Consider the following 14,545-nt stretch of genomic DNA (forward strand, 5'->3'; position numbering starts at 1 on the left):
AACACCACTTCCATGGCATCAGGAGAGAGTCTGGTCCTTCAGCAAGGTAATTTTTGTGTTTTTAGTAGAGATGGAGATTCACCTTGTTGGCCAGGCTGGTCTTGAACTCCTGACCTCAAGTGATCCACCTGTCTTGGCCTCCCAAAGTGCTGGGATTATAGACGTGAGCCACTGCACCTGGCCTAGGGCTGTCCTCTCTTCTCCACGTGGCCCCAGCCAATGCCCAGGCAAGACCTGGCCACCTCTGCCCCACGGGGGACTCTCTCATGGGCCATGCTGGCTCCAGCATCGAAGTCTAACAGCTCCCTGCCACATTTCGTTCCTTCTGTGCTCCTTCCCCAGTGTCACTCCTCCCTCAACCCCCCAAGAACCCCTTTGCCTTCCGCAGTCCTTCTCAGCATCTGCTTCCTGAACAACCCAACCTCCGTTCTGCACCGGCCCAGTCACCCCACTGAAACTGGCAACTCCTGCTCCCAGCCAACTTCATCATGGGACCTAGAAGCAGCCCAGCCCCCACTGCTGTCCTCCCCAAGGCTCGGCTCTGCCCAGGAACCCGCTGCCTGCTCCCATCCCTGGTCCCTTAGGCCCACGGCATCTGCTCTCTCAGGACCGTGCTCCCCCCGCACCAGTCAGCCCGCCCTGGGCTCTCATGAGGCAAAGCCAGCCATCTCTCAGTTTCCACTTCGCCCCTTCCCAAGGCAGTGAGCTTGGGGGCAGCTCCAATCAGTAGGAGGACAAACCAAGGGGGATCTCAGACTCATCACGATGCACTCGCACATAAACCCCTCATCTCATGCCGTCAATTACAAGCCCTGGGAAGTGGGGGCAGGCGAGGCCCAGGAGGCCCCAAGAACAGGGAGGCCAAGCCTGGGGGCAGATTCTCTGAATCCTGAAGAATGAGCAGAAGCAACAGACTCGGCAAGGTGGGGGCTCCAGGCAGAGGGAACAGCTTGTGCAAAGGCCCTGGGGCAGGCCAAGGACAGAACACTTAAGGCATGGAAAGGAGGCCAGCATGGCTGGAAGCAAAGGACAGCGGAAGGAGGCGGGGAGGTGGGAAGGGATGGCCCCGAGTGCTGAGACTCAGAACAGAACGCGGCAGTCCCCTTTTTTTGTTTGTCTGAGACAGTCTCATTCTGTCATCCAGGTTGGAGTGCAGTGGTGCAATCTCAGCTCACTGCAACCTCCATCTCCCTGGTTCAAGTGATTCTCCCACCTCAGCCTCCCCAGTAGCTGGGATTACAGGTGCATGCCACCACGCCTAGCTAATTTTTGTGTTTTTAGTACAGATGGAGATTCACCTTGCTGGCCAGGCTGGTCTTGAACTCCTGACCTCAAGTGATCCACCTGTCTTGGCCTCCCAAAGTGCTGGGATTATAGACGTGAGCCACTGCACCTGGCCTAGGGCTGTCCCCTCTAAGAACACACAGCCTTGTGGATGATGGTCAGAGGACAGCTCAGATGAGCTCAGCTCAGGTCAGTTCCACAGGAGTCACTATATTACATTTTACAAAGGGATTGGGGGGACTCTGTGGGCACCATAAAATTCGATCTGTCCCATTCCATGGCAGCTGTGTGGTGTGGGTGCCACAGAATGGGTAACTACTCTAAGCAAATCAAGGTGTTCTCATTACCCTGGTCAGAGCAATTGGTTCAGTAGCAGGAATAAACAAGGAATCCCACAGCCCAGTTTGCTGGTAGCTATTCTAAACTGAGTCCTTAGAGATGTGAGTAAGCTGCTGGATCAATCCTGACCTGAAGCCCACCCTACCACTGCACATTTTCCAGTACACCAGATTCCCTTCATTGTGAAGCTGTTTCGAGCTAGGTTTTTTATTATTTGCTACCAAACACATCCCGCAACAGGCGGTAGGAGTGAGTTCCTGCAGAAACTCAGTGGATCATTGAGGCCACCTTGGAAGCCATACACAGCAGTCTCCAGACGGCAGCAAGCTAGAGGATGACTCTGCAGTGTTAGGGAGGGTCAAGCTGTATTTTAAAAAGCAACGGAAGGCCCGGGAAATGCAGGTTTTAGATAGCAAAGGCCTGTGGTGCCCCAAGTGGCCCCCATCAGCCAGGAGTGGGTGTTTCAGAGGGAGGAGGTGGCTGGCCTGGGGAATGGGTCCAGGCCTCCAAGTTCACCAGATCTCCAGGCCACACTGTGGCACAAGCCATCCCTGTCGCTGCGCCTGGCTGGCCTGGGCCCACAGCCTGCTTCGCCGGGGAAAGGAACCCCTGCCTGGACAGAGCCTCCGTCCAATTCTCTCAGCGAGAGTGCTGCCAGCTTCCTCACTCACACAGCCCAGCTGGAGAACTGCCCACAAGTTAAAAAATATTTCTTTCCAGCAGACATCGCTCCTGCGGATTGAAGCCTTATCTTTCTCTTCCAGAGGAGAGTTGTTCATTTCACTTCCTAAAAAAAAAACCCCAAAACCTTAAACCACAAACTGAAAAGCAGGTGGAACCGTTTCAGGATTTGGCTGAAGTTTGTCTCAGAGCTGATAAGGGACAGTCAGTTGTTTCTGGGCAACACAGCAGTGAACTGGCAGCAAGACGGGGGTCCACACTATCCCCCAATAAAATGACTCCCCAAGGCCTTGCTCTGTATAGAGAGGTTTCTGGCCAGTCATAGTGGCTCACGCCTGTAATCCCAGCATTTTGGGAGGCCGAGGCGAGTGGATTGTTTGAGGTCAGGAGTTCAAGACCAGCTTGGCCAACATGGTGAAACCCCATCTCTACTAAAAATACAAAAATTAGCCAGGTGCAGTGGTTGATGCCTGTAATCCCAGCACTTTGGGAGGCCGAGGCAGATGGATCAGGAGGTCAGGAGTTCGAGACCAGCCTGACCTACATGGTGAAACCCCGTCTCTACTAAAAATACAAAAATTAGCCAGGCGTTGTGGCGTCCACCTGTAATCCCAGCTACTCAGGAGGCTGAGGCAGGAGAATCGCTTGAACTTGGGAGGTAGAGGTTGCAGTGAGTCAAGATTGTGCCACTGCACTCCAGCCTGGACAACAGAGACTCCATGCCCCCCCCCCCCAAAAAAAAATTAGCTGGGCGTGGTGGCGCATGCCTATAGTCCCAGCTACTTGGGAGGCTGAGGCACGAGAATCACTTGAACCCAGAGGCAAACAACACCTTAACACAGCAGAAATGCTAACACTGGCTGCTGGGTTGGCAGGGCATTTTTTTTTTTTTTTTTTTGAGACGGAGTCTCGCGCAGTCGCCCAGGCTGGAGTGCAGTGGCACGATCTCGGCTCACTGCAAGCTCCACCTCCCAGGTTCACACCATTCTCCTGCCTCAGCCTCCCAAGTAGCTGGAACTACAGGCACCCACCGCCACGCCCGGCTAATTTTTTTTTGCATTTTTAGTAGAAACGGGGTTTCACCGTGTTAGCCAGGATGGTCTCGATCTCACGACCTCGTGATCCGCCCGCCTCGGCCTCCCAAAGTGCTGGGATTACAGGCGTGAGCCACCGCACCCAGCCCATGGCAGGGCATTTGAAAGCAAGTGTGGGCTGCTTGTGGTGGCTGACAGCTGTAACCCCGGCACTTTGGGAAGCCAAGTTGGGAGGACTGGTTGAGCCCAGGAGTTTGAGATGAGCCTGGGCAACATTGTGAGACCCCTCCACCCCCAACCCATCTCTACAAAAAATTAGCTGGGCATGGTGTTATCTACCTACAGTCACAGCTACTGAGGAGGCTGAGGGGGGAGGACTGCCTGAGGCCAGGAATTCAAGGCTACAGTGAGACATGATCATGCCATTGCACTCCAGTCTGGATGACGGAGCAAGACATTGTCTCGAGAAAGAAAGAAAAAAAAAAAAAACATAAAGAGAAGAAAAGAAAACAAACGTGTGACCTACTACAGAACTCAGGCCGGGGGTAGGATTTTACCAGACACAGGTCTGCAGAGATGGACCACAGGGCTCTGGCCTTGGCTCAGTCCCAGTACAGTAAGTAACAAATAAATAGCACAAGGCGGCCAGGCATGGTGGCTCATGCCTGCAGTCCCAGCACTTTGGGAGGCCAAGGCGGGTGGATCACCTGAGGTCAGGAGTTTGAGATCAGCCTGACCAACATGGTGAAAACCCATCTCTATTAAAAATACAAGAACTTGGCCAGGTACAGTGGCTCACGCCTGTAATCCCAGCACTTTGGGAGCCTAAGGAGGGCAGATCACGAAGTCAGGAGATCGAGACTAACAAGGAACAAGGTGAAACGAAACCCCGTTTCTGCTAAAAAAAAACACAAAAATTAGCCGGGCGTGGTGGCAGGCACCTGTTGTCCCAACTACTTGGGAGGCTGAGGCAGGAGAAAGGCATGAACCCAGGAGGTGGAGCTTGCAGTGAGCCGAGATCACACCACTGCATTTCAGCCTGGGCGACAGAGTGAGACTCCATCTCAAAAAAAAAAAAGAAAAAGAAAAAGAAAAACTTAGCCAGGCATGGTGGCATGCACCTGTAATCCCAGCTACTCAGGAGGCTAAGGCAGGAGAATCACTTGAGCCCAGGAGGCGGAGGCTGTAGTGAGCTGAGATCACACTGTAGTACTCCAGCATGGGCAACAGAGTGACACTCTGTCTCTAAATAAATAAATAAATGGCACAAAGGCATAGCAGTCACCTGATGAAACACGCAGCCTTTCGGCCAGGCACAGTGGCTCATGGTTGTAATCTCAACACTTTGGAAGGCTGAGGCGGAAGGACTGCTTGAGGCCAGGAGTTCAAGACCAGCCTAGACAACATAGTGAGACCCCCATCTCTACAAAAAATAAGTATGGTGGTACATGCCTGTAGTCCCACCTACTTGGGAGGCTGAGGCAGAAGAATCACTTGAACCTGGGAGGTGGAGGTTGCAATGAGCCAGGATCGCACTTCAGCCTGGGCAACAGAGCAAGTGAGACTCGGTCTCCAAAAATACAAACAAAAAAAAAGTGCCTGACACATAGTGAAATAGGGCTACTATTAACTGTTAGACATTGTAAAACTTAATATAATCATGAAACACTTTGCAAATACAAAGGCCAACAGCTGAAGACACAGGGATACCATGAGTCTGTCATTCCCATGCCCCTTCCTTCCCCTCCCTCAATGCCTCAATTCATAACTTTTTTTATTTTTTGAGACAGGTTCTCACTCTGTCACCCAGGCTGGAGTGCAGTGGCACAATCTCCGCCCATCGCAACCTCTGCCTCCTGGGTTCAAGTGATTCTCATGCCTCAGCCTCCCGAGCAGCTGGGGTCACCAGCGCGTGCCATGACACTGGCTAATTTTTATATTTTTAGTAGAGACGAGGTTTCACCATGTTGGCCAGGCTGGTCTTGAACTCCTGACCCCAAGCAATCTGCACACCTCAGCCTCCCAAAGCCCTGGGATTACAGGAGTGAGCCACCACGCCCGGCCTAAACCCTAATCTGACGGCAGAGGCTTGGGACTTACACCCAGGCCTCCATCCCAAGCCCTGCCTCACTATCTGCAAACTGCCGCCCCTCTGCAGTCCCAAAACATTTGTTCCACCAGCTGCAAGCGTGTTCTCATCACCCTTCATCCCTCACCATACTTTTTGTTTTGTGGAAGCTGCACAGTTCTGAAGTAATCGTGCCACTGGGAAACAGGGCTGAGAGTCTCGTTTGTTCAAAGAAAATCTTTTCCTTCCACACACAAGTGCTGTGTTTGCGCCATAAATCGCCTTCTGCATTAGGTCCCCGCCAGCCTTTCTCCTGGTGCCCAACCCTCCCAGGAAGGGCTCCAGTCCTGCATTCCCGGGGTGGCGGGTGGCTGCAAACACAGCCGGACCTGAGCCCAGCTCAGCAGCTCAGGGACAGGTCAGGAAATAACAAGGGCAGGGGTTCACATTTATTGTGCACCTACTATGTGCTGGGCACTGTGCTGGGCACTTCCTTAATCGGCTGCATTTTCTTCCTTCCAGCCAGGCACCGTGGCTTATACCTGTAATCCCAGCACTTTGGCAGGCTGAGGCCAGAGGATTGCTCGAGCCCAGGAGTTCCAGACCAGCCTGGGCAACATACTCGATTGATGCAAAAGTAATCGTGATTTTTGCCATTAAAAGTAATGGCAAGAACCACCTTTACTTTTGCACCAACCTAATTGCAAGACGCCATCCCTACAAAAAAATTTAAATTACCAGGTGTAGTGGTGAGTGCCTGTAGTCCAAGCTACTCGGGAGGCTGAAGTGGGAGGATTAATTACACCCAGGAGGTCAAGGCTGCAGTGAGCTATGATCGTGCCGCTATACTCCGGCCTAGGCAACAGAGCAAGACTCTGTCTCTAAAAGAAACGAAATTGGCCGCGCGCAGTGGCTCATGCCTGTAATCCCAGCACTTTGGGAGGCCAAGGTGGGCAGATCACCTGAGGTCATGAGTTCGAGACCAGCCTGGCCAATATGGTGAAATCTCGTTTCTACTAAAAATACAAACATTGGCCAGGTGTGGTAGCGGGTGCTTGTAGTCCCAGCTACTCGAGAGGCTGAGGCAGGAGAATCACTTGAACCTGGGAGGCAGAGGTTACAGTGAGCCAAGATCATGCCACTACACTCTAACCTGGGCGACAGTGCAAGACTCCGTCTCAAAAGAAAAAAAAAAAAAAAAGAAACAAAATTAAGAAACAAAATTAGCTGGGCACAGTGGTTCACTTCAGTAATCCCGGCACTTTGGGGCGCTGAAGCAGGCAGATCACCTGAGGTCGAGTTCGAGACTATCCTGGCCAACACGGTGAAGCCCCGTCTCTACTAAAATTAGCCAGCATGGTAGCACATACCTGTAATCCCAGCTACTCAGGAGGCTAAGGCGGGAGAATGGCTTGAACCCAGGAGGTGGAGGTTGCAGTGAGCCAAGATCACGCCACTGCACTCCAGCCTGGGCAACAGAGTGAGACTCGGTCTCCAAAAAAGATAAAAGAAAAGAAACAAAATCCTCACGGGACACTGTGAGGTGGGTCCATCCATCATTATCTCATTTTACAGAGAAAAAACGAAAGTATTCACTTGCCCGAGGCCAGGACAGGAATTCAGGCATCACCCACCCCACCGTGGGTACCCACTGGCACATTGGGAGATGAATTCATCTCCTGTTGGCACGCATTTCCTTTTTACATAAAACAGAATCCGTCACTATGTCACAAGCCACGGCAGACGGAGGCCCCGGGCTGGGTCAGGCGTTGCAGGCAGTACCCAGCTCGCCGTGGATTGCAGCCAAATGAGGTTGAGAAATGGTATTTTCACCTGCAGTTCTCAAATGCTTGCTCTCAGGAATCTCCACTCTCTTACTGAGGACACAGCCGCAAATGACATCTTAATAGCAATATGAAAATAATTTTGACTTTACAGACTCACTGAGAGGATCTCAGGGACACCCTTCCTGGCTGGAGAACCGTAACTCTAAAACAATCATCTTTGGCCGGGCACAGTGGCTCATGCCTGTAATGCCAGCACTTTTGGAGGCCTAAGTGGATGGATCACTTGAGGTTAGGAGTTCAAGACCAGCCTGGCCAACTTGGTGAAACGCCATCTCTACTAAAAACAGAAAATTAGCCGGGCGTGGTGGCGCACCTATAATCCCAGCGACTCGGGAGGCTGAGGCAGGAGAATCGCTTGAACCTGGGATGCAGAGGTTGCAGTGAGCCGAGATTGCGCCACTGGACTCCACCCTGGGTGACAGAGCGAGACTCTGTCTCAAAAAAAAAATTAAAAATTAAAATTGAAAAAAGTTAAAAAACATTAGACACCAATGATACAACAATAAAAAACAAAGTGAAGGCCAGGCGCGGTGGCTCACGCCTATAATCCCAGCACTTTGGGAGGCTGAGGCAGGTGGATCACGAGGTCAGGAGATCGAGACCATCCTGGTTAACACGGTGAAACCCTGTCTCTACTAAAAATACAAAAAATTAGCCAGGCGTGGTGGTGGGCGCCTGGAGTCCCAGCTACCCAGGAGGCTGAGGCAGGAGAATGGCGTGAACCCGGGAGGCGGAGCTTGCAGTAAGCCAAGATTGTGTCACTACACTCCAGCCTGGGTGACAGTGAGACTTGGTCTCAAAAAAATAAACAAACAAATAAACAAACAAATGACCAGTAAGCACACACAAAGAAGCCCAATCTTATTAACCATCAGGGAAATGCAAATCAGAAGTATCATGAGATACCACCTCACACCTACTAGGATGCCTGTAATCAAACAGACAGAAAATAGCAAGTGTTGGCAAGGACATGAAGATACTCGAACCCTCAAATATTGCTGGTGGGAATGTAAAATGGTGCAGCTGCTGAGGAGAACAGGTTGGCATTTCCTGAAAATGTTGCTGTATGACTTAGCAATTTTACTTCTAGTATATATCCAAGAGAACTGAAAACACGTCCACCTAAGAATGTGTACATGAGGGCCAGCGGCAGTGGCTCAGGCCTATAATTCCAGCGCTTTGGGAGGTCAAGGCAGGAGGATCACTTGAGGTCAGGAACTCCAGATCAGCCTGGGCAACACAACAAGACCTCATCTCCACAAAATATTTAAAATTAGATGGGCGTGGTGGTGCATGCTTGTAGTCCCAGCTACTTAGGAGGCTGAGGCAGGAGGATTGCTTGACCCCAGGAGGTCGAGGCTATAGTGAACCACGATTGTGCCACTGTATTCCATCCTGGGTGACAGGGCGAGACCCTGTCTCAAAACAGAAAAAAAAAGTTTTGGAATGAATGGTGGTGATGATTGCACAACAATATAAATCTGTGTCATGCCCCTGAACTATATATATATGTGTGTGTGTGTGTATATATGTATATATGTGTGTGTGTATATATGTATATGTGTGTATGTGTATATATATGTATGTATATATATACACACACATACTTTTTTTTTTTTTGAGACAGAGTCTTGCTCTGTCGCCCAGACTTGAGTGCAGTGGCATGATCTTGGCTGACTGTAACCTCCGCCTCCCAAGTTCAAGTGATTCTTCCGCCTCAGCCTCCTGAGTAGCTGGGATTACAGGCACGCACCACCACGCCCAGCTAATTTTTGTATTTTCAGTAGAGATGGGTTTCACCATGTTGGTCAGTCTGGTCTCAAACTCCTGACCTCATGATCCACCCGCCTCAGCCTCCCAATGTGGTGGGATTACAGGTGTGAGTCACCATGCCCGGCCTGAACTATATATATATATATATATTATATGGTTTGTTTTTTGTTTGTTTTGTTTTTTTTTTTTTTTTGAGACCGAGTGCCGCTCTGTCGCCCAGGCTGGAGTGCAGTGGCATGATCTCAGCTCACTGCAAGCTCCGCCTCCCGGGTTCACGCCATTCTCCTGCCTCAGCCTCCCGAGTAGCTGGGACTATAGGCGCCCGCCATCTCGCCCGGCTAGTTTTTTTGTATTTTATAGTAGAGATGGGGTTTCACCATGTTAGCCAGGATGGTCTTGATCTGCTGACCTCGTGATCCGCCCGTCTCGGCCTCCCAAAGTGCTGGGATTACAGGCTTGAGCCACCGCGCCCGGCCTGAACTATATATTTTTAAATGACTGGCCAGGCGCAGTGGCTCAGGCCTGTAATCAGAGCACTTTGGGAAGCCAAGGTGGGCGGACCACAAGACCAGCCTGGCCAACATGGTGAAACCCTGTCTGTACTAAAAATACAAAAATTAGCCAGACATTGGTGGAGCACGCCTGTAATCCCAGCTATTCAGGAGGCTGAGGCAGGGAGAATTGCTTGGACCCAGAAGGCAGAGGTTGCGGTGAGCCAAGATCACGACACTGGACTCCAGCCCAGGTGAGAGAGCAAGACTCCATCTCAAACATAAAATAAAATAAAATAAGAATACAAAAATTAGCGGGGCATGGTAGCAGGTGCCTGTAGTCCTGGCTACTTGGTAGGCTGGGGCAGAAGAATTGCTTGAACCCAGAAGGCAAATGTTGCAGTGACTTGAAATGGCACCACTGAACTCCAGCCTGGGCAACAGAGCAAAACTCTTGTCTCAAAAAAAAAAAAAAGACTAAGATGGTTGATTAAAAAAAAAAAAGTGGGTGGGAGCATGGAACATAGAGTCATATAGTCACATTTGTTTGGATGTTACAAAAAAAAAAAACAAAAAACTAACAGTGGCCGGGCGCAGTGGCTCACGCCTGTAATCCCAGCACTTTGGGAGGCCAAGGCGGGCAAATCACCAGAGGTTAGGAGTCTGAGACCAGCCTGGCCAACATGGTGAAACCCCATCTTACTAAAAATACAAAAACTAGCCAGTTGTGGTAGCACACACCTGTAATCTCAGCTACTCAGGAGGCTGAGGCAGGAGAATCACTTGAACCCGGGAGATGGAGGTTGCAGTAAGCCAAGACCGTGCCATTGCACTCCAGCCTGGGTGACAGAATGAAGCATCATCTCAAAAAATAATAATAATAAAATAAACAACTTTCTTACAATCAAAATAAAAGATCACATCCTATCTAGTTTCTGCAACTTCTCTTTGGGATGAATAGACTGTGAACTACTTTTTGTTTTACCAGATCTATGATAGGTATGACTTTATTGATCATTTTTTTGAGACAGTTGTGCTCTCGTTGCCCAGGCTGGAGTGCAGTGGTGCGATCGCAGCTCCCTATGATCTCTGCCTCCTGGATTCAAGTGATTCTCCTGCCCCAGCCTCCCGAGTAACTGGGACTACAGGCGCACGCCACCACACACAGCTAATTTTTGTATGTTTACTCGAGACGGGGTTTCACCATGTTGGCCAGGCTCTTCCGGAATGCCTGACCTCAAGTGATCCACCCACCTCAGCCTCCTGAAGTGGATTGACTGATTGATTGATTGACTGATCGATTGATTGAGACAGAGTTTCACTCTGTTGCCCAGACTGGAGGGCAGAGGCGCGATCATACCTCACGGCAGTTTTGAACTCCTGGACTCAAACAGTCCTCCCACCTCATATCACTACACTCCAGCCCAGGCGACAGAGCAAGACTGTGTCTCAAAAAACATAAAATAAATAAATAAAAGTAAAATCTGGGAAAAGGGGGAGAGAGGGAGGGAGGGGAGCAATGCTGGAAAAACTACCTATTGGGTACTATGTTCACTATTTGGGTGATGAGTTCACTGGAAGTCCAAACCCCCCAGATTACATAATACACCCATGCACAAAACCTGCACAGGTACCTCCTATTTTTTTTTTGAGATGGAGTCTTAGTCTGTCGCCCAGTCTGGAGTGCAGTGGCACGATCTCAGCTCACTGCAACCTCTGCCTCCCGGGTTCAAGCAATTCTCCTGCCTCAGCCTCCCGAGTAGCTGGAATTACAGGCACCCACCACCATGCCCAGCTAATTTTTGTATTTTTAGTAGAGGCGAGGTTTCACCATGTTGGGCAGGCTGGTCTCGAACTCCTGACCTCAGGTGATCTGCCCACCTTGGCCTCCCAAAATGCTGGAACTATAGGCATGAGCTACTGCACCTGGCCCTCCTGAATCTATTTTTAAAAAACAATTCTGGGAAAAGACATAAGAAAGAAAGAAGAAAGAAAAAAAAAGAAAGAAAAGAAAGAAAGAAAGAAAAGAAAAGAAAGAAAGAAAGAAAGAAAGAAAGAAAGAAGAAAGAAAGAAAGAAAGAAAGAAAGAGAAAGAGAAGAGAAAGAAAAGAAAGAAAAGAAAGAAAGAAAAGAAAGAAAGAAAGAAGAAAGAAAGAAAGAAAAGAAAAGAAAGAAAGAAAGAAAGAAAGAAAGAAAGAAAAGAAAGAAAGAAAGAAAGAAAGAAAGAAAGAAAGAAAGAAAACAAAAAAGAGGTCACCAGAAACCCTCCCATCTGGAAGAAATGGTGTTAATTACCACACAGTGCCTTAAAGAAATGCAGGTTAAATCTCTCATAGTCCTGGAGATCAGAAGTCCGAGACAGGTCTCCCTGGGCTCAGATCAAGTGCAGGCCATGCTCCTCCTGGAGGTGCTGGGGGAAGATCCCCTTTCCTGGTCTTTACCAGCTTCTAGAATCCGCCTGTGCTCCTTGGCTGGAGGTCCTCCCTCCAGCAACTGCCTGTGTTTCTCCCCCACCAGCCCTCAGCTCTTCCCCTCCTGCCTCCGGGGCCCTGGTGATTCGACTGGGCCACCAGGATAATCCCACAGCCTCTCCACATCTCAAGGTCGGCGATTAGCAACTTCCATTCCCCTCTGCCACAGAACCCACAAACATGGGATCTGGGGACCGGGACATGGACATCTCTGGGGGTCATTATTCTGCCTCCACAGCCGGTCACAGCACTGCTGTGCCACGACCCAGCCAAGGCCTGTGCAGGAGGCAGGAGGGAGGCAGGAGTCTGGGACTCCTTGGGGTAACAAAGGTTGCAGCTATGACCCTGATCCTCAATCCTGGATGCAGCCAGCTGGAGGTCACCCCATCTCTGGATACAAAAGCAAACTCAGGGGGCTTATGGGGAAAGACTGCTCAACATAATTTACATCAATTTAAATGTACAGGCAGTGGCTCACTCCTGTAATCCCGGCACTTCGGGAGGCCGAGGCGGGCGTATCACCTGAGGTCAGGAGTTTGAGACCAGCCTGGCCATCACGGCAAAACCCTGTCCCGATTAAAACTAAAAAAATTAGCCGGGTGTGATGGTGGGTGCCTGTAATTCCAGCGACTCAGGAGGCTCAGGCAGGAGAATCACTTGAACCTGGGAGGTGGAGGTTGCAGTGAGCCAAGATCATGCCACTGCACCCCAGCCTGGGAGGCAGAGTCTCCAAAAGCTAAAATAAAATAAATCAGGGAACTTTGCAAATAAAAATACCCTTTTAGGCAGCAGCTGAGAGCTGTCCTGCCCGTTTTGAGGGCCAGATCACGCCGGGGACAGACGCTAAGGTCACACCTGATACACAACTCCGCCTCTGGGGTCCTCAAAGCTCCTACCCGTTGTAAAAATATTAATCCTCTGCTCTAGTCATTTCAACTAACGAAAGTATCTTCCAAAGAAACAATCCTAAAGATAGAAAAACACCGGTCTAAGGAGATGGGAGCTTCTTTCCTTAGGAGACTGACTCATTGGAGACAACCTAATTGTCCGACAGCAGAAAGAGCTTGTGACAGCAAAGCCCTGTCATTAAAATGATGGAGGAACCCAAGAGGCCGCACTCTGTGTGTGAGCAGAAAAGCAGGACGTGAAATTCAATGATTGCAGTCTCGAACTCTTTTTTTTTTTTTTTTTTTTTTTTTTTGAGACGGAATCTTGCTCTGTCGCCCAGGCTGGAGTGCAGTGGCACCATCCTGGCTCACTGCAAGCTCCGCCTCCTGGGCTCACGCCATTCTTCTCCCTCAGCCTCCCAAGAAGTTGGAACTACAGGCGCCCACCACCATGCCCGGCTAATTTTTGTTGTTGTTTTTTTGATTTTTTTTTATTTTTTTTTTTGAGACGGAGTCTCGCTGTGTCACCCAGGTTGGAGTGCAGTGGTGCAATCTCGGCTCACTGCAAGCTCCACCTCCCGGTTTCAAGCAATTCTCCTGCCTCAGCCTCCTGAATAGCTGGGACTACAGGCATGTACCACCACACCTGGCTAAGTTTTTTGTATTTTTAGTAGAGACGGGGTTTCACCGTGTTAGCCAGGATGGTCTCGATCTCCTGACCTTGTGATCCGCCCACCTTGGCCTCCCAAAGTGCTGGGATTACAGGCCTGAGCCACAGCGCCCGGCTCTGTTTTTGTATTTTCAGTAAAGATGGGATTTCACTGTATTAGCCAGGATGGCCTCAATCTCCTGACCTCGTGATCCGCCCACCTCAGCCTCCCAAAGTGCTGGGATTACAGGCATGAGCCACCGCACTCAGCCACCTCAGACATTTTTTAAGACCCTAGAACAAAGACTGGAAAGACGTTTACTGAAATATTAACGGATGCACTGCAGGGCGGGTGAGAACGTGGGTGTGGACTATCTTTTCCCTCTGTTCTACTTTTCTGAAATTTTCACATGTTCTGGAAAAGGAACATAATAAAACTAAGTTTACCTCTTTTTATATTTATTTAGTTAGTGAGTTATTGAGACAGCGTCTTGCTCTGTTGCCCAGGTTGGAGTGCAGTGGTGATCTCGGCTCACTGCAGACACAAACTCCTGGGCTCAAACGATCCTCCCACCTCAGCCTCCCAAGTAGCTGAGACTACAGATGCACACCATCGTGATAGGCTAACTTTTTAGTTTTTGTAGAGACAAGGGTCTCACTGTGTTGCCCAGGCTGATCTCAAATTCCTGGCCTCACGTGATCCTCCCATCTCAACCTCCCAAAGTGCTGGGATTACAGACATGAGCCACCTTGCCAGGGCCTAAGCTCACCTTTAATCGAACTGGTTGTATTCACTGCTAGGTGTATAAAATTAATCCAGTCCCTTTGTTTTGGTGTGTGAACGTGTGTGTGAATTTAGTAAGAGTGTGTGGTGTTTGGGTGTGATGAGAATAGAGACTGTGTGTGAGCAGTGGGAGTTGTGTATGTGTCTGCATCTATGTGGACATGTCTGAGTGACTATGTATGCAGAATGTGTGTAAGAATGAGTTATGGGTGGACTCTGTGGCTCACGCCTGTAATC

General features: G+C 49.9%; 2 protein-coding genes across 5 annotated transcripts in view; one reads left to right on the forward strand and one right to left on the reverse strand.

Moving 5' to 3' along the window:
- Positions 1-14,545, forward strand: part of LOC104667537 (protein PMS2CL-like) — a 1,213,215-nt gene that overhangs the window by 441,952 nt on the left and 756,718 nt on the right. The gene's annotated exons all lie outside the window — the stretch shown is intronic.
- FBXL18 (F-box and leucine rich repeat protein 18) overlaps positions 1-14,545 on the reverse strand; it is a 91,732-nt gene that overhangs the window by 28,182 nt on the left and 49,005 nt on the right. Inside the window, exon 5 of one of the 4 annotated variants that reach the window (XM_030932203.1) lies at positions 1,846-2,410. The exons of the other annotated variants lie outside the window; for them this stretch is intronic. Coding sequence (XP_030788063.1) covers positions 2,404-2,410 — 7 coding nt within the window. The 3' untranslated portion in view covers positions 1,846-2,403. Of the gene's footprint in view, positions 1-1,845; positions 2,411-14,545 lie in introns of those variants that run through there. 4 annotated transcript variants of the gene reach the window in all.

This window comes from Rhinopithecus roxellana, chromosome 6 (assembly GCF_007565055.1).
Source record: "Rhinopithecus roxellana isolate Shanxi Qingling chromosome 6, ASM756505v1, whole genome shotgun sequence".
Lineage (NCBI taxonomy): Eukaryota > Metazoa > Chordata > Mammalia > Primates > Cercopithecidae > Rhinopithecus > Rhinopithecus roxellana.